Source organism: Prionailurus viverrinus, chromosome A1 (assembly GCF_022837055.1).
Source record: "Prionailurus viverrinus isolate Anna chromosome A1, UM_Priviv_1.0, whole genome shotgun sequence".
NCBI classification, from domain to species: domain Eukaryota; kingdom Metazoa; phylum Chordata; class Mammalia; order Carnivora; family Felidae; genus Prionailurus; species Prionailurus viverrinus.
In genome coordinates, this window is record NC_062561.1 from 180011237 (window position 1) to 180031087 (window position 19851).

At 49.0% G+C, this 19851-nt stretch overlaps 1 protein-coding gene across 2 annotated transcripts in view; it reads right to left on the bottom strand.

Moving 5' to 3' along the window:
* Window positions 1-237: 237 nt before the first annotated feature.
* The window catches only part of DOCK2 (dedicator of cytokinesis 2), a 422335-nt gene continuing 402721 nt past the window's right edge, over window positions 238-19851 (bottom strand). For both annotated transcript variants that reach the window (XM_047853312.1, XM_047853320.1), the window contains exons 45-52: window positions 14971-15147; window positions 13452-13535; window positions 7112-7249; window positions 5436-5563; window positions 4416-4587; window positions 3310-3430; window positions 1678-1820; window positions 238-783 (exon numbers count right to left, since the gene is read on the bottom strand). In XM_047853312.1, the coding sequence (XP_047709268.1) occupies window positions 721-783; window positions 1678-1820; window positions 3310-3430; window positions 4416-4587; window positions 5436-5563; window positions 7112-7249; window positions 13452-13535; window positions 14971-15147 (1026 nt within the window). In that variant the 3' untranslated portion in view covers window positions 238-720. The remainder of the gene's footprint in view (window positions 784-1677; window positions 1821-3309; window positions 3431-4415; window positions 4588-5435; window positions 5564-7111; window positions 7250-13451; window positions 13536-14970; window positions 15148-19851) is intronic.

The window sequence follows — 19851 nt, forward strand, 5'->3', positions numbered from 1 at the left end:
GGAGAAAGGTAATATGAAAATGACCTGAGGAAGATTGTGGCAGACTTTTCTGGCATCCCTACACCCAACATTCATGGAGAAGATTTCTTGGGGTGGCATGAATGAGGCGGGCAAATCCGGCACTAAGACAGTCTGGAGCCAGGCCCCTTAACGTCACCGCAGGCCCTGGGTGGCCTGCCATCCTCACCCTCTCCAGGCCTCAGAGATGCAGCTGACGAATTACGCAACATGGCGAACTGACGTCATGAAACCATTTTTATTGTCAGTGAGAAACAGCAACGCTTCAGAGATGATCAGCTAGGAAAAACACTGGTTGGTTGTATTAAAAAATGTAAAGTACAAAACTATCATCCAAAAATAAAATAAAAGAATATTTAAAAGGCTTTTCTGTTAAGTGCTAGGACTTTGAAAATGAAATAAAAACACAGCTCCTTATACCTAAGAAACTGGGTTATGATAAGATGCGCCGAGGATATTGGGGAGAGCACAGTGGGAGAAAGTGTCCTTGCTTGCTCCTTGTGACCACAGCCCACAATCCAGGCCGCAGCATCCTCACCCACCGCCTGGGTCGCAGGGGGCCAGATCAGCCCTTGCTTCCTGAGTGAGGGGGACTGGTAGGAGGTCTCCCCGCTGTGTGAGGCATCAGCGTCCCACCGTGTCTCTCTTCCTCTGGAAACTTCTCTCCCTGGCTCCCCATGTGTGGCCCTGGTCAGCAGCATCTCACAGGTCGGAGGACAGGAAGTCAGGGATCTGTTTGCCTTCTTCAGGAGGTTTGCTGGCCAGCTTTGTGGGAGAAGAAAACAAACACCATCCCAGGATGGGATTCTCATGAGCACCAAAGTGGGGCTCACAAGGATCCCTGCCCAAAGCCCATGGAGTATGAGGGGCCGTGACCTTGAATGTGGCCAGACAGGCAGAACCCCACAGTGGTTAGAGCACAGACTTGGCTGCTTCATGCACTTACTTGGGCCAGTCGCTCACCTAACTCTGTGAGCCATGTAAAATCCTCACAGGGATGGTGGAAGGTCAGATTGGACCATGTCTGCAAAGTGCTTAGCATGGTACCTGACTCACTGCATGCTCACAGTAAACTCGGGATTATTATAGTAGCAGAGATCGGGTTTATATCATCTTGAGGATCAGAAGTGTCAACGGTACTTTTTTTATCTCGAGTGAAGACTGACAAGTAACAACAGGAGATGGGACTTGAAAAGTCAGGCCTTGGAAACTAACTTTTAATTAGTAGGAGTTTGTAATATAAGTTGAATAGGAAAGCTCTTCAAAGGAAAAAAAAATTAAAAAGCACTTTCAGGTTCCAAAGATAGCCAGCTGTTGTGGCTCTGACAGGCGTATTACCAGAGGGCGGTTTGGGGAAAGGAGGTCCCAGGGGCCCTGCTTATCCCCTTGGGACGTTCCTGCAGCCCAGCTGGGATCAGTCCTGCTCTGAGACCAGGGCCCAAGAGAACTGCAGCGGGGGCATTTCTGGCAGAAATGCATTCTGGCATTTCTGTCCCAAGCCCTGTGGGCCCTGACCATGCCTCCCTGGGAGGGATCACACGTGTGTGCACACATATACGTGCCTCCATTCCCACCCCCCATTTTCTCCTCTTTCTGTGTTGCTTTCTTCCTTTATCTCTCCCCATATACCCTTGTCTTTCCAGCCATCTGGGTCCTCACCATCGCCTTGAAGAACTGATTTACTTTCTTCCGTTTGAGCGTCTTCTTGTCACCCTCTGAGAGAGGGAAGAAGGTCTGGCTGAGGCGGGGGGACGCGTTGGCATCATCCATCCCAGGTATGCCCGCCACAGAGAGCGTGAGGGCTGGAAGGAGAGTGGAGAGTGGGGGTGAGTGGGGGGGGGGGGAGGAGAGGCGGTGCCCAAGAGGGTGATGTTGGCGAGGCGGAGAGGACACAGGCTGTGGGACAGAGTCCTGGGAGGACACATCACGGTGCCAGGCAGGAGGCGGGAGGCCTGATTGCTGCCCTGAGGAGGCCTGTTGAAGCTGTCCTCTTGGCGAGGCTTGCCAACCCCACAGACAGGGGCCTGCCACCTGGCCTGATCCTTGCCAGGACTTCTGTGCTGGAAACACAGTGTGGGGAGGTGAAGGCCCCTTGGCCACTGGGGTCCTGATTTCCTCAGGGGACGTGGCCTTTGGCCCCAAGGTGGGGAGACAATATGAGCTTTTTTCCTTTTTCTCCAAGGCAGGGGCTGGTAGACAGAACTGGTGGTTCCAGCTCCCAGCTTGGAGATGCACAGACCTGACAAATCAGCTATCTCTTGCCCCTCGGTTTTGATGTCAGCAAAATGGGGACAAGGGCACCAGCCTCCAGGGTATTGAGGTGCTGTGAGAAGGCGACGGTGGAATGGCTCTGTGTCCGGCCAAACAGAGTTAGGGGGCCATCTTGCCTTGTGTGGCTGGGCGGGGGTTAAGGGCATGGTTCCAGGGACAGAGGGCCTGGTCTACACTCAGCCTCCACCACTTCCTAGCTGCTGACATTCTCCGTGCCTCAGTTTCCTCATCCACACAATGGGGCTGATGACATTATCTCCATCATAGGTATGTGTTGAGGCGTAAATAAAAGATGAAGAATTTAGCACAGGGAGGGCCTAGTGCTGGGCAGCAGTCGAGAACTAGCAGGCATCTTTGCTGAGATCTGCCTGCTGAGTTCCACAGGGCAGTGCTTGTGTCTTGCTCCTCTCTGCCCTGGCCCTTGGCACAAGGAGCCTGGCCCAGAGTGGCTGACCCTTGAGACAGCTGCATGTCAGATGCAGCGACCCCAGGTGTGCCCACCCCATCATGGCTGTGGCTTCGCCTTCTGCCAACTAGGAACGGTCATCCGTGTGCTGCTAACCTCCTCCCTGGACAACGAGTGCATGCTGGGGGATGTAGGTGGCAATTATGCATTAGACACTCGACCTCTATAAGATGTGCTGGAAGTTTCTGCAAGTTCCTGAAATAGGGCCCCAGGTCAAAAAAGGAAACACGGGGCTTCTGGCCTGTGGGGAGGCCTAGCTAACTGAGAGTGCAGGGCCACCCAGTGTGAGAATGGAGTCCCGGTGAGTCCCGAGGACCAGAGTGGCAACAGGCCTCCACCCTAGCCCCAGGTGCAGCTTGCAGGGCCGCTTCCCCTACAGAGCGGGTGGGTGTGGTGCGAGCTCAGAGGACAGGGGGCCTCTGAGCAGAGCCTCTTGCCCACAGGATGCCTGGCCCCTTTGCTGTGTAGATCCAGTCTCCGCCCATCCTCCACCCCCAGGCTGGTGGCCCCACCATCTCTGTACCTTCAGGCGCTGGTGGTGGCAGGGTGCATACCTGGGATGGTGGGCATGGACTGACTGGCGAAACTCATCTGAGAGAGGATGGATGACCTGGGGGGAATGGCTGCATGTTCCGAGAGGTTGGTGTCACTCATGAACTCGTGCTTCCTGGAAAGCTGAATAAGTACACACACACACACACACACACACACACACACACACCACAGAGGGTTAGCATTAGGCAGCTCTGTGCCTTGAAAAGTCAGTAACAAGGGCTTGGCAAGGCTTCTGTGGACCCAGCTGTAAGTTGATTTATTCTGTTATCTATCACTCCATGCCAGCCTGCCAAGTATGGTTGCACAGGTTGCACACTATACAACTCCAGGGGTTAGGGAGGCATTGAGGCATTCATTTAGACTATCATGTGAATGATACCCTCTAGAATTGTAAAACACAGAATACTTATTTCTAGTCTTCTCCTCTGGCAAGAGTAGCCTCTGGAGTCTACTGGGAAGTTTGCGGAGGGTCTTCTCTTTCCTGGGAGGTATCTCAGTCGGCCCTTTGCCCTTTCAGCTGCCACCCCTCCCTTGCCAGTACAGTTAACCCCTCTCCCTTTCCTAGGATCCAACAATGCCTTCAACAAACCTCTCTTTTAGGGGGCGAAACTAAGATTTGGACCCAATGACACCAAGTTTCATTATCAAATCGTTATAAGACAAAAACTCAGAGTCAGGGCAGTGAGTCCCTCTCTGTGTCCCCAGGTGGGCTTCTGGCTCACTGGAGGAGCCTAGGAGGGTCTGAGACCTCAGTGGTTGGAATGGCCCTGCGGTTGGCAACAGGGGGTGGACATGAAGAAACCCCTTGCCCAGCACTGGGAGAACAGCTTCTGTCCTGTCTCACAAAGCCCTGCACAGTGGTGGGAAAGACATGCACAGGCTGGAGTCTACTGGCCTGGGTTCAAATCCCGGCTCTGTCACGTCAGGCTGTGTGGGTACCCACAGGACTTGACCTCCCTGCTCCTCAGATATGGCCTCTGCATCACCCACCTCACTGCAGACGTGAGGCCTGAATGGGACCTCATCTGGGGCCCCCAGAGAGTACGGCTGCTGTGCAGCAGAGATGGGCTAACGGGGCTAGAGGCGACCTGCCGGTGCCGCTCACCCGCTTCAGGTCCGACTCGGCTGCTGCCTTCTCATCCGCAAACACCACGCTGCTCCTCTTGGCCCTCTTCTTGGACCTCCGCAGCTTGACTTCCGGCAGAGTGCTCCCCACAGAGATCGGCTCCGCCGGCTCTGCTCTTGGAGTCTTCGGAGGTGCCACCTCCAGGTCAAAGCTGGAGAACGGGAGGGACAGCGGTAGAAATTGCAGTGAGAGCGAGGTTCAGCGGAACTGCCTTGCAGGGACCCAGGCTGGCTGGGTTGTCACTGCGGGGGCAAGGAGTAGCTCAGCTAACCCGACAGAGTTCCGGGAGCTGCTTGCTTAATTTGCAAACACTCAGAATGCAGAGTAAAACGAAACCGAAGGAGCTGAGCCGCAAGCTAGGGAGACTGGTGGTGAGGAGAGACACCCAGTTAAGGTGTGGGTCTGATTCAAATCCAGCACTGCTACCCTTTACTGAATGCCTTTGGGCAAATCACTCAGCCTCCCTGAGCCCTTATTGCATGCGGAGTACTCGGCTCACGTTCTCATGTCCTTAGAGTAGTGGAGTTTGGGCTGGGTGGGGACGAGGCTCTAGGACGGCGGAAGGGGAGAGGCTTTTCTTGGGGTGAGGGAGCACCTCCCCCCAGCTGCAGAGGGATGGATGGGTGCAGGGAGATCAGCTCCGCGGTAGGGACTTGCAGGGACACAGCCCTGGCAGAGGTGAGGAGATGCCCGACTGAAGCAGGACCTGTGAGGGGCTCTGGCGGCACAGATTGCTGAGCTGGGAGAATGCCAGCCGCAGGTGAATCCTGCTGGGGACCCAGGAAGAGCGGTCTTGCCTCTCAGGCCTTGAATGACCCCCTATCAACGGCACCAACGACAGCAGCAGCACAGGGTGGTTGTGAGGGTTTTAGTGACTTCTTTAAAAAGAAGGCTTGGGAGGAGATAGAAAGGTGGCCTCTGGGACAGAGGGAGAAGTAGCAGGTGTTGTTGGGGGCTGAGGGGGCAGGAGTGCAGGGGGCTCCTGGGGCAGAGACTGACCTCTCAGAGGTGGTCTTGCTGGGGGTGCTGCAGTCAGAGTTCATGGACGCCATGGAGATGATGGACATCTGCCTGTAGGAGCGCAGCATGGACCGTGGGCGGCCCACTCGCCTGTCCTCAAAGTCGGGCTGCGGGTGGGGAGAACGGGGTGGTCAGCAGTCAGGCCCTCGGGCTGGATGGGCCAGGTAATGTGGCTTCCGCCTTCCCGCTGCCTCCTGCACCTGAGCAGGGCAGGGCTGCAAGGCAGAGCAGGGCATCAGGACAAAAACTCCTGGCTGGCTGAAGCTAGGTGGTGGTTGTTTTGGAAAAGAATTTGGCTGGCCTTCATTCCTGGTTCCTGGGAGGTGACCTCTTAACCCTTGCAATTTGTCCCAGTGACAGGAGTGTCATCGTTCCTTGTGGTGGCCCCTTGATGAGCAGACTCAGGCTGAAGGCCAGGCCAGAGAGACCAACCATGTGGTTATAGGGTGGGGTGGTGGGGGGGTGGCTTTGAACCAGGTGATGGAAGTTCAACCCTAGGGAGGGCAAGGGGCTAGAGACTGATTTCCGTCATGTGGCCAATGAGTCACCCCATCATGACTACGTAATAATAAAAGCTTTCAACGTTTAGGCTAAGGTGAGTTTCCTGGCAGGTAATCACACATCCGTGTGCTGGGAGGGTAGGAAGGGTGATGCATCCTGAGGGCATGCAAGCTGTGTGTTTGGGACCCTCCCAGACCTCACCCCGCGCATCTCTTCATTTAGTTGGTCCTAATTTGTATTCTTTATAGTAAAACTGTAATCATAAGCATAGTGCTTTCTTGAATTCTGTGAAATTCTGCGCACCTGAAAAGATAGAGGGAGCCCCCAAATTGGTAGCCAGTCGGTCAGAAGTGCAGGTGGCCTGGGAACCCTGGTGTCAGAAGTAAGGGGCTTTTGTGGAGGAAGTTGTCCTTAACCTGTGAGGTGTGACCTGACTCTGAGTAGGTGACATCAGATTGCACTGCACTGTCCTGTCATTGTTGAAGGACACAACCTGTTTCCTAAGAAGCTCCTGGGCCAACAGACAAGAGACCCAGACTTACCTCTATGCTCTTTGAGCAGCTCACTTCCCCCTCCGGGCCTCAGTTTTCTCATCTATAAAATCCGAGGGTTGACCCCATGGCCTCTAAGGGACCCCACAGCCTTGATGTTCTAGGACTCTACTTTCTGGGGGAGGAGGATCGAGATGTCCCTATGAGCACCAGGCCATTGGCAGCTTTATGTCACAGAGCTTATTAGTGGCCCAAAGCACTGGCTTTGGAGGCCAACAGAGCCTGGTGAAAATTCTCACCTGCTAGGTAGCCTTTGGCGATTACTCAACACTTCTGAACCTCCAAGAGAGATGCAAGGAGTTGAGAATCATTCCTACTTCCCAGGCGCATTGTGGGGATTAAACGAGTAGTGTCATGTGCTGACATCAAACTGGGCACACCCTAGGTGCCTCCGCAGGCAGTGTGACTTCTATTCTTAGCATAGCCCCTCAGTGCTAAGGGCTCACTTTGAACCTGACGTTTACCTGGGGGTGACTGTGAGGGACCAAGGTTACAGGAAGGCTCCCCTGGATCAGGCTCCTTGCTGAGTCCCTGCCAGCCGCAATCCCCATGGCTCCCCACATCCCTCTCCTCACCCCTCCCAGCCACAGGGACCACCCGTACCATTTCTCGGACACCATACTCCTTCTCCACCTTCAATTTCAGGTTCTTGAAGCATTCTTCCATCCGGTCATGGAAAGGCCGCAGATTCTCTGACACTCTTTTCTCATGGATTTTGATTCCAGCTCCCAGGAAAGGGATCTAGAGGGAAAGGCGGTACATGGTGAGCCACAGGCTGGTCCCTGGCTGCAGCCTGGGACTTGGACCATATGAAGGTGGCTGAAGCCAAATCAGCCTGCTCAGAATTCGTGAAGGGCACTAGAGTCTCTGAGACCTTCACACAGGGTCACCATCCCTGGGACGTAGGGTATCTGGGGTTACGTTGGGGTTGCTCTGGGAGGGAAGAAAGACCTCAAACTGCCCTTGCCCCTAAGAAGGTGGGAACCCCATTAGAGGCTGTATGTTTAGGCATGTCTCCCCCTTATGAATCTACTAAGGGGCAGAGTGTGGGGCCAGCAGGGAGGAAGCTCTGAGGCTCTGATGTAAAACCTTGCCCAGGAAGCTCTGGGCATTGGAAAAGGGAAATATGAGCATCAGAAGCTGGAAGATAGAAGAAAAGAAGAGCTGAAAGGAAGAGGAGGAGTGACACAGTCTCATCTTAGAACACGGAGGTCCCATTATAGCTACGTGGCTGCTGAAGAAAGATACGGAAGTGCTGATGTCCTAAGGTACCAGCCAATAGGGAATTTTTAAAAAGTGATGCAAAATCCTTGGGAGGATGGGGGAGGACGAGGTGGCAGATGTGAGGGAGTTAAACTCATTCATCAACAAAAGAGGTCAATGGGATGCTGTCTAAATGGCAGTTAGAAGGAGGAGTAGCTGAGCCATGGTGGCCACTACTAGAAGAAACAGCTGGGAAAGTTAGCAGTGTGGTCCTGGGAGACATAACTAAGGCTGCAGAGACGTGGAATATAGCTTATTTTGAAGAAAAGCAATTAACATTTCCATGATGCAAGGAGTTGAAAATCATTCCTACTTCCCAGGCGCGTTGTGGGGATTAAACAACGAGTAGGTGTCCATGATGGCGACATAAAGACATTCTGCCTCCTTCTCCGGGAGGCACCCTTGAAAGGACAAGATGAAGGAGTTACTGGAATCTGATCTGACCTACAACATGGCCAGTGGGTGGAGGATGGCAGCTCGTCTTCCAGAGCAGTGGAGGGAGAGTGACAACAAGAGGCCAACCTGCTTCTAGAAACCCAGGAGAATCTTAGGCATCGGAGGCACCAGGTACCCCAGAAAAGTTAGGGTGACTCGAGGAGCCGAACACAGAGGGATAGATTGAGATTCTGTGACAGCAGCAGTCAGGTCTCCAGGTCCTCACCACTTCACCCTGTAGCCAAGTGCCGTTTTCTCATTTCCCCAAGAAGAAGGGGCTTTTCCTTCAGAACGATTAGGACAAGGAGTGCTGGGCTCAAGGGTACCAGGCACAACAGAAGTCAGGGATGACGAGCCAGACTGAAAGCAGGGGGTGGAAGGGAAGTCGGCACGCTGGTAGTCAGACCTTTACTCCAACTCACAAACTCCAGCAGCATAGTCGCCAGGATGATCTCTCCTATGTTTGAGAGAGTTCTCCCTGGAGAAAGTGAATGGCCCGTTATACAGACATTTGTGGACTGCTCAGTTACTATAGAATGATGCCATCCAGTTGACAAAGGCATCATCCATGTACCCAAGGCTTCACTTAGCTCTTTAGTGCTGCAGTCCCAACTATGAAGATCACCAGACATTGAAGGAAACTCTCTAATATGGAAGGCCGAGATCCGAACCAACAGACAGGAAAGAAAACAAAAAGGAAGGAATGAAAAAAAGGAGGGGAGGAAGGGAGGAAGAAATGAATGAACTTGAAGAAAACAGGGAGGGTGAAAAGGGCCTAAGAAACATTATTTTACAAAGTTTACTAAGTATGTAGAAACAGAAGAGATCCTCCATCCATGAAATAAGAAATATTTTATTAAAAAAAGAATGATAATAGAAATACCACATATAAAAACTAATAATATATAAAGAATGAAGGTAAATTTATAGCTTTAGTTTTACCTATTAAAAAGGACAAAAAAAAATCAATGATCTAGGCGTCCATCCCAAAATATTAGTAAAAGAACAGCAAATTAAACCCAACAAGAGTAGAAGGAAAGACATTAATAAAAGTGAGAGTAGGCCCGAATGACAAAGGAAACAAACTTACAGCAGAGAGAACTGACAAAGCCAAAGCTGGTTCTTCGGAAAACTGTTTCTTGGTATCCAGGAAGGTGAAAGATGCCTGACCTGGAAATTCTAGTACCAGATATATGCTGAGGGAAGTGAGTACTTATGTTCACCAAAAGACACGAACTAGAATGTTCTTTGCAACTTTATTCATACTACACAAAACTGGAAAGCAACCCAAATGTCCACCAACAAGAGAATGGATAAATAAATTGGCATATTATTCAGTATGTTGTATATTCATTCAGTGGATGAGGGAAACAAAAACCACAAACTTCTGATATTTGTGACAACCTGGATGACTGTCAAAGGCGCTGTGTTGAGCAAAAGAAGCCAGACTCGCAGTAGTACATACTGTGTAATACCATTTATATAAAGTTCAAGAACAGGCAAAACCAACCTATGCTGATAGAAGCTTGGCTGCATTTTCCAGAGCTACATATTCTCATATACTATAAGCGACTCAATGCCTAGGCACACACCCAACAGAATTTATGCATATGTGTGCCCAAAAGACACATATAAAGATGCTCATTCCTTGTAATAGCCCCAAATTACAATCAACCTAAATCTCCATCAGTTGAAAAAGAAATACATTTTGATATAGTTACATCATCAAGCTGTACAGACTATTACACATCAGTGAAAATGAGGGGTGTCTGGATGGCTCAGTCAGTTGAGTGTCCGACTCTTGATTTCAGTTCAGGTCGTGATTCCAGGGTCATGGGATTGGCCCCATGTCAGGCTCCATGCTGAGCACAGAGCCTGCTTGGGATTCTCTCTCTCTCCCTCTGCCCCTCTCCCCTGCTTGCACTCTCTATCTCTAAAATAAATAAATAAATAAATAAATAAATAAATAAATAAGGGGTGCCTGAGTGGCTCAGTCAGTTAAGCGTCCGACTTTGGCTCAGGTCATGATCCCACGGTTTGTGGGTTCGAGCCCCCCCGTCGGGCTCTGTGCTGACAGCTCAGAGCCTGGAGCCTGATTTGGATTCTGTGTCTCCCCCTCTCTCTGCCCCTCTCCTGCTTAGGCTCTGTCTCTCTCTGTCTCTCAAAAATAAATATAAAATTTTTTTAATAAATAAGCAAATAAATAAATAAATAAATGAAAATGAATGAATCATAGCTATATACAACAAGATGAATGAATTTTTCAAGCATAACATTTAGCAAAAAAGTTAGACCCAAAAGAATGCATACTGTGTGATTCCATTTATATTATAGGCCAAAAATCGGCAACAGTAAACTCTAGTGTTTAGGAATGAGTGCTTGAGTGATGAAAACTATTTTTTATTTTATTATTATTTAATAATAATGTCTTATTTATTTATTTATTTATTTATTTATGTAATGTTTTATTTATTTTTGAGAGAGCGAGCAAGTGGGAGCGGGGAAGGGGCAGAGAGAGAAGGTGACAAAGGATTTGAAGAGGGCTCTGTGCCAACAGCAGGAAGCCCGATGCCCGGCTTGAACTCACAAACCATGAGATCATGACCTAAGGCAGAATCGGATGCTCAGCCAACTGAGCCAGCCAGGCTCCCCGAAAACTATTTTTTAAAAAGCAAGGAAATGATTACTTCAAAAGCTGGGTAGTGGTCAGCCTTGGGGAAGATTAGCAATGACTACAGTCTGGGCTTATAGACACAAGCTGGCTTCTGGGTGCTGGCAGAATTTTATTTCTTTACCTGGATGGTGGTCAAATGGATATACATTTTGTGATAAATCACTGTGCTGTATATTTTTGCTATGCATATTTTTTATATGTAATATTTCACAAAACATTTAAAGGACAAATGTACTGTAGACATCTTTCCATGCCAGTAAATATAGAGAAAAGCTTTACAAAGAAGAAAAAATTAAGCAATCAGTCTAGAGACCTGTGAAATCTTGAACACAAAAAAAGTACTTGGAAAGCTCTGGCTTTTGTTGTGTTGCTAGACTAGGTACAAGGACATTCCCTTTTGAAATCTACAGTTCTCTAACTTTGAGGAAAATCCAAAGTGTATCTGGCTTTGTGAAACCAAGATCCAATTTAGAATTAAGCTCCAAGAGGGCAAGGAGCAGGCCTAGATCTGTCCAGCACTATTTCTATGGCTGGGCACACAGTAGGATCTCAATAAATATAAGGTACAAGAATGAACAGAACAGACAAGGAAGAGCTAATTCGCTGTATGTAGTATTGTTAACAAGGCTGCTTTCACCCTGGCAGGGCAACATCTTTGAGTGTAAAGTGCCCAAAGTTAGGGTACCTGGACTCTGGGAGGGAGGGACGTGGCCCCTTGGCAGTACTGAGTGGGGAGGGGCCTCTGTAACATGGTGGTTCACTGGGGGCGGGGGTCTGTGCTTTGGAGGAAGTGGCCACTAGGGGGTGTTGTCTGAAGAGCCCAAGCTAATGCTTTCGAAGTCTTCTGTCTTCGTAGTGTCTGCCCATTAGCTCCAAGACTTTGGTAGAACTGTTTTTAGAAGGCACAGCCTGGAACTAGCTGTGCTGTGAGGCTGAGGTTCATGCTTTGCGTGTGGTGGGCACAACATGGAGGATCCATTACCAGGTGATAAGACCTGCCCAGGGAGAGGCCCAGGGCAGTGTTACGGATTGAGAGTGACACCCAACACCCAACAAATTTGTGTGACATGCTGGCCCTCCCTAGGGCATCCCAGAAATACCTGAGAAAGGGGACTAATCAAAGCCAGGCCTTCCTGATTCCCGGGTTGGCGGTGTGAGTGGGAGCTACCATTATTTGGGTATTAAAGACCATGATGACCTCAGAAAGCTGGGGATCTTGGGTATGTCTGGGTTTCACAGGTGGCACAAGGTAAGAAGGGAGAGAAAATTCCAGACACACAAAATGCATTCAGGAAACTGTGTCTGTGCAGCACTTGCTGTTTCATTTTTAAAGCCTCTCTTTGCATAAATTGGCAGAGGCAGAGAAGGACCTGAATTAGGAATCCTTATTTTAAGAAAAGAGGCTGCACCCAATGCTTCTCATTCCCTGATTTCCCTAGAGTAACAAAAACTCCCTACCACAATAGCTTGCTTTTCTTTGCAGGGTGACTGGCAAGAAGGGAGGGAGGGAGGACAGGCAGCTGCAGACAGCTGCCCCCTGCTCCCTGTGCCTCCCTCCAGCTCCTGCCCTCTGGAGCCCACCTGGTGTTCTGGGTGCTGAGTGCTCCCTGCAGAGCAGGCTGAAGTGCAAAGAGGGAGAGGCTTGTCCTTTGAAGGCCTCTGGGGGGGGGGGAGGGTCTGGTGGACTGTTTCTTCTCTAGGGAGTGAGAGCGAGGGGGAGAGAGAAACAAAGGGAGAGAGGGAGGGAGAGAGAAGGAGGGAGGGAAAACACAGGAGAGGGAGCTGGAGAAAAGCAGGGAGAAGGAGGAAGGGAAGTGGGGAGAGAAGAGGAAGGGAAGGAGAGAGAGGAGTAAGATGTGAGGGGCAGAGGGAGGCAAAAGACAGAGAGAGGAGGGATAGAAGCCAAAACATCTATGAGAAAAAGGGACAGATGCGCAGGAAGAAAGAGATAGAAAGAAGGAGATCATGGAGGGAGGGGGCGGGGTGCCAGGAGAGAAGGGATGGAGGGGAGACAAAGACAAGCGGGCAGAAGGAAGGACAGGGCCATCCAAGTTTTCTGGCTTGGCTCTGGAGGTGCAGAATGCAGGCTCTTTGACCCAAACCCCATCAGACAGAGGCCTCAATTATTTTCCAAACCTGGTAATCCATCTGAGCATTATCTGCCACAAACTGGGTCAGCTTTAGCAGGAGGAGAAGTACGTGGGGGGGGGGGCCCAAATCTTCTACTATCTGATTGGCGTGTGCCAGGTGGGGGGGTCCTGGCTTTCATTTCAGTCCCACTGGGATAAGCCACCGCCTCTGAATTCAACATCCATTCGATAGAGCAGTGTTAGCATCATGCAGCACAGCATCGCTGCCCAGCACCCCAAGGGTGCAGTGCCCCAAATCCCCGTTCCAGGATAAGCCTGCTTGTGTGAGATGTAGATTCAGAAGAAGGGCTGAAAGTCAAGGGACAGGAGAAGAGGTTAACCTAGGCCACGCCAGCCAGAAGCTAGCAAGCAGAGGGCAAGGGAGTCGGAACAGGACAGAAAGCAGGCAGGGCGACCCCGCCCCAGTCCAGCTACACTTTACCTGCCATGCAATCAGGTCCTTGAGGCGGCTCAGTTTTTCCTGGTCCTCAGGGTGATCCCTCGTGTACTCCTCTGTGAAAAAGGCCTGGGGAGGACAGGCAGGAAGTTTGGATTTCCTGTTCATTTGGTGTGGACCCCAAAACCAATGTCTCTGTTACTGTGAGAGGACTCCATGTGAGGGGGGCAGGCATGATGTCACACGTATTTGGATGGGACAGGGACCTGTAGGGACTGACACTGTTCCTCTTCTTAGAGGCTCAGATCAGAACCCATTGGGCAAGCACCACAAACCCCAGGGAAGGAGTTCTCCAAGTCTCCCTGGAGCGCAAGCATCGGCCTCAGTTGGGAATCTGCCAGATGTACAAATTCTTGGGTCTCACCCAGACCTACTGAATCAGAACCTCTAGGTGGGGTGGGTGGGGATGTGGAGGAAGAAGCCCCGTAGGAGATTCTGATGCTGCTTCAAGTTTGAGAGCATTGCCTCAGGGAAGAGAAGTCAAAGAGTTATTTCACCCATGGTGCTCCAGCTGGCCTTACCACCTCCCTTACTGTGTGTGCCCTTGCCCGCACCCCCACCCCCCAGCTCTTTCTGAGACTTATGTCCCTTGCGTGTGTGCACACACAGAGACATATATTATCACCTCTCAAGGCTAAACAAAGGGTTACTGATGATGACTGATGGGGTATCCCAGGGTGGCTAGAAGGACTGCTTGTGTGACTGGAATTACTGTCCCTGAATTAGACTACTGCATAGTTTTCTTAGTTTTATATCAGTGGAGGACACAGAAAAGATTAATAGGGAATTCATTATGAGATATATTGGAATGAGGCATTCATTTTCCCATCTGTGCTATTAATGTCTGTACTAGGTAAAAGCACAATAAGGACTTTTTATTCTACTTTAGTGCTGGGAAAAGCTCTGTCCCTCTCCTGAGAAACTGGTATTTTCCCCAGTGGAAAATGTGACTCATAGAATTATTGGCATTTCCCTTTTTGCCATGGATACCAGGAGGCTCAAAAATAAAATCGGTGGCTAAAATGTGTAGGTATCTCTGGAGGGACCTTATGATCTGGATACCTAGATTATAACTCCCATTTTGGAGTTGATCTCCTCTCTTTATTTTCACAGATCCTGGGTTTCACTTATTTCCATTTGTTGAGGTCATTTTAATCATCTGTGGGAGAGATAGATTCACACAAAGTGGCATGCACTTTGATTTGTGGCTCCTGTACTTTTGCGATCTGGCTCAGATCCAGAGCCTTTCACCGATGGAGGTGCCTGGATGTGCCCAGAGGCACAGGGGATCCGTGTGATCCCTACTCCTTCCTGCCACAGCAGAGTGTAGCATTGAGGCTGGAAAGGAGATGAGAGAGGGGCTGTAGAAACTCTGGAAGACGTATGAGGTCTGCCAAGCTGACAAACAGCTACAGTAAGATAGTGACAGGCAGTTACATCTTCCCCCCGGGGGGCCCTCCTGCCACTGCTCTGTCGCCACTGGGGCCTGAACAGCAGCCCTCACCTTCTCGTACTTGGCGAAACCTCCCATGACAGCAGGGTCCACGATCCCATTCAGGAGCATGGACAGTGGGTTAATGGGGAGGCTTTCGTCACTCTGGTACTGGTTGATCATCATCAGGATCTTCTCATTGGCTGTGGACATGGTTTCGATGGCATTCTCCAGAGGACTAATTGTGGTCTGTTGAAAACGAGATCACCAAGAAGAAAGAGCCTTAGCAGGTCGCTTTAAAAACAGATAGAATTATTGGTATTGATTTCAACCGGGGTTGGAATTCAAATGAAGCAATGCTCCCTGAGGGACTGTAACAGGCTCTTGTTATAATTAGTGAGCTCTAGGGGCTGTCTTCTGTCTGGGGAGAGACAGGCTAACTTTCTGCTTAGTGAGAAAGGCATTTCCCCGGGGAGGTAGAGGCAGGAAGTCTCAAGCTCTGGCTGGGCTTTCAGAAGCTGGGTATGCTCTCGGGAGAGTTTTCTCTTCTTATTACCTGGGCGAAACACGCTCCAATTCAACCCATCCGGTATTGGTTGTCCGCCTACTATGTGTGAGCTATTAGCTGTGTGAGCACCTGGTGATGTGATCACCCAACCTGGCCCATAGTAGGTCCTAAGATTGTTGTATAAAGGGTCACTGCTCCAAGGCAGGTTCAGTTTAGATGAGAAGATAAAACTAACCCCCTTTCCAACACCTCTTAGAAAGCATATAAACAGAGTGCCATCAAATGGGAACTGGCAAAACAGTGCGGTTTTCAAAAGATGGGATCTGGAATACAAAACTAAGCACAGGGGTCTGTACACTTTTTCTGTGAAAGGGTCAGGCAGTGAATATTTTAGGCTCTGCTGCAAGGATACAACCCTTCTCTTGCAGGGAGAAAGCAGCTTCAGGCAATATGTAAATGAATGAACCTGGCTGTTTCAATAAAACAGGTGCAGGTGGGATCCTGCCCACAGGCCATAGTTTGTGGACCCTTGAACTAAACAAAGCAAAGCTGAGTATAAACCTCAGCTCTGCCATTTTTTTTCGAGCTGTGTTACCTTGGGCCAGTTTCTAACCTTTCTGAGCCTTGGTTGACTCGAGGGTAAGAAAACCCGCTTCAGAGAGTAGCTGTTAGCCGGTTATTAAGTCTTGTCAGTGTTAGGACAGAGACCGGCAGTCGTCCTCAGAAGGGAAGACTTGTCAGCAGGGCAGGGTAGAGGCTGGACAAAAGGGCCAAGGAATTGGAGAAGACTTCTTGGAAGAAGGGACCCTACATTTTATCATCTGTGAGATGATGGTGATATAGTCGCTGCCTCACTGGGAAGTAGCAAAGATGGTTTTAGATAATACAACACTTGACTCGTAGCAGAATTCTTTAAAAATGGGCACCTGCTAGTTATAACTACTGTGTATATGAGAAGGGCAGAACCAGCCTCTACAGCCATGTTCTTGGTCATCCTCTTAAACCATTTCCTTGGATCTGTGAAATCCGAGCCTCTTACCCCCGTGTTTCTGAACCTTTGTGAGGATGACTGCTCTCTGCAGCAAAAAAGGGTAGATGCCACCTCTGTTTCTTTCTGCCCCCTGCCACATCACATTGGCACAGTCAACATTCACACATACACACACACACACACACACACACACACATGCTCGTGCGCACACACACACACACATATGAGGGAAATGAGGTGAAGGCTGCTCGTGTTGGTGGGGGCTGCAGTCCATATGCCACAAGCTGCACCCCTGGGTCTCATTTCGGTGCAGCACACAAACCAGCCCCACAAGGGTTTTACAAAGCTGAGGTCTAGACCGAGTTCTAAGGAAAATCTATCAGGACCACTTGGATTCAGCCCAGCACCACACCTGGATTTCAACAATAGCCTGGCATGTCTGAAACATGCAGGCTTTAAGGTGAGTTATTAAAAATGGAAAGTCCTATTGATTGGCTTTTCCCCTCATTTCTGAAGCTATTTTTGAATCCCTAAGTCTTTAGCCTCATTATAACCATCAGGAACAGAGAATGAGAATGAACATTCTTTGGGTTTCTCACCTACGACTGAATATACAGCTCTCAGCAGAGTTATGGGGTTATGTATTTGGTGGGAGGCCTGGATGTCAGGGGCTGGTAACAGGAATAAAAGCATTGATCATGATAATGGAGCCGGCTCCATTTACTGATTGCCTCCTATGTGTCAGCCCACGCTGGGCTTATAAAACACTCTCGCACTTTCCTTTTGTTCCCCCCACAGCAGGTCAGCAGGTCAGGTCACTTGCCCCAGGGCAGATGACTGCAGAGCTGGGAGGAAACAGGGACAGGGGTGTTCCTGATTCCAAAGGTGAGCTTCTCCCACCACAGACAGCTCACACTCTGCTACCAAACTTGCCTTAAATTCTCTGTTAGGATTCAGTCAGCCTCTTGGATCACTGGACACTTTTCTAAGCTAAGCCTTGGTTTCCTTTTCTGCAGTATAGTGCAGTATAGTTGTGTAACACTTGCCCAACTTGCTGTGAGGGGCAAATAAATTATCAGGGAGAAAATACTTTGGAAACAGTTTTAAGGGGGAGAAACATCAGCCAAAAGATGAAGTGATGGTAATCCCTTGCAATCAAGTGGCTGAATTCCATATTCTTCAAAGGCGTTTCTCTCATCTCACCCTCCTAAATCCTCTTAGGAATCCCATGAGCTGCATGAGACAGGCATCATTTACTCCTACCACTGATTACTTTGACACTTCAAGTCCCACTCTGGACTTCAGTGTTTTTATAAGCAAAAAAAGGGACTGGACAAAAACCAGGAATGGCTTTGCACACTGGAGACTGATAGGCCAATCTGGGCCCGGAGAAGTCTATCATTTAGCCAGTATGTGAGTTCTCATTTTTAAAAAAATTAATTCACCTGGAGGGAGCTTGCCACAGCTTCTGCCACTCCCTGTTGTCTTGATGTCACTATTTTACATACTTACATTATCTTCCTGGGTTCTGAAGGCTTTTGATTTTGCAGCTCTTGGACTAAATGACCTCTAAAGTACCTTTCAGTTCTGCAATTCCACGGTTTTTTAATCTCTATTTTGCAGGTGATGAAAACTAAAGCCCAGAAATACAGTGTTTGTCCAACATCATATAGCTCGTTAATGCCTGAGTTGAATATGGGTCTCTGATCCCCAGATTGGGGTGACTTGTAAAGACTGCATGTTTTCAGGGCCAAGAACAAGTAAAGAACCCTTAATGTGCAGAACTGACACTTGAATCCCATCAGAAAACACGGCTGTATACAAACAGTCCCATAGTGTTGACAATTCATGGAAGAAACAGCCGAGATACAAATTCATAGAAGACAAAACCAAATTTTTTGGCTCACTTCAAAATGAGCTCACTTGGCAGGCATGAAACCTTTATGTCTGAGACATCCTGAAGTTCTCAGTAACCCAACTGAGGGGAGGCTATTAGAGATAAGTTGATTGCAATAAACTTTTTGGAGGTCTTCCCACCCTTATATCAGAAGGTACCAGTATAAACAAAGCAAAACAAAAATGCTGGCTCTTTCCTAAATTCACAACCCTAAGTTCATAAAATAAATAACCAGCTCAGATACTATGGGGTTCTGCATATTAATTGAGTGACTATTGATGGATTTACTGAACAAATTGTCTTGAGCACCAATTATGTGCCTGAAACTAATTTTTGCACTCAGAGATGTGGTAGGGAATAAAATAGACAAAAACCTCTCTTCCTGGAGCTTATATTCTAGTAGAGATGATATTCTGTTATTATATTTAAATTCTAGATATTAAAAATAAACCTATGGGAAAATTATGTAGTCTCTTAGGGGGTGATGGGTGCTTTGAGGAGAAACACCATAATGGGGGTGGAGGGTGGGTAGGAGGGCAGAGAGCACAGCAGGACCTCCTACGGTTTGCCCATGGCCTAGCAGGTACAGGGAAAAGAGTACCCCCAAAGGATAGGTCACAGCCAGGGCCAATGGGTAGAAGCTACATATTAGCAGAAAGTTTCTGATTCCTTACCTCAAAAATGGGATTAGTAATAGTATCTATGTCACAGGGTTTTGTGAGGATTAAATGGGATAATGCTTTAAAGCCCTTGATACAGTGCCTGGGACACCTGTCAAACCTTATCATGTACCAGTGTGTCCCATGAGTAAAGGACATGAATAGTTTCTTCCTTTCCATGGTGCTGCTTATCATTGGGATGGGCTTGGGATATGCTCAGGAAGAAAGAGAGAGGGAATCCAGTTGAGATATCCGGTATAGGAGGTGAAAGTCAAATCTCACTTCTTTCACTAACCTTAAATAACCTGTACATCAGTCCCCTCATCTATCAAATGGGAGAATAATAATGTCTACCTTGTGGCATTGTTGAGGGGTTTAAATGAGGTCATGCATGTGAACAGCTTAGCATATGCTTGATAAACGTTTGCTAATGTCATAATCATTATTACATTTCTCCTAAGGTCTAGGCCAAGCCTGTGCACAGGAGATTGGAGGGCCATCAAGCTGCTGGGGGACATTAAAGGCTGGAGTGGAATGGCTTCAAGCTGATGATACAGTAGCTTGAACACGTCAGTCAGACCATGTCCCTCCTCTGTTCATGGCTCTAAGGCATTCGGTAGAAAAGCTAAAGTCCTATGCTGGCCTACAGGGTCCTACAGGACTTGGTATCGGGCTCCTCCTACTCATCTTCACTTGCCCTGAATCAGACACAATCATGTTCTGTCCATAGGGCCTGTGTACTTGCTAGAATGCTAGAATGTCCTTCTCTGTAATATTTGTGTGGTCCACTCCCTCATTTCCTGCAGGACTTTGCTCAAAAGCCATTTTGGCAGGGAGGCTTTCACTGGCCACCCTGTTTGAAATAACATCTCTCCTCCACCACCTTTCTTTTGTTTTT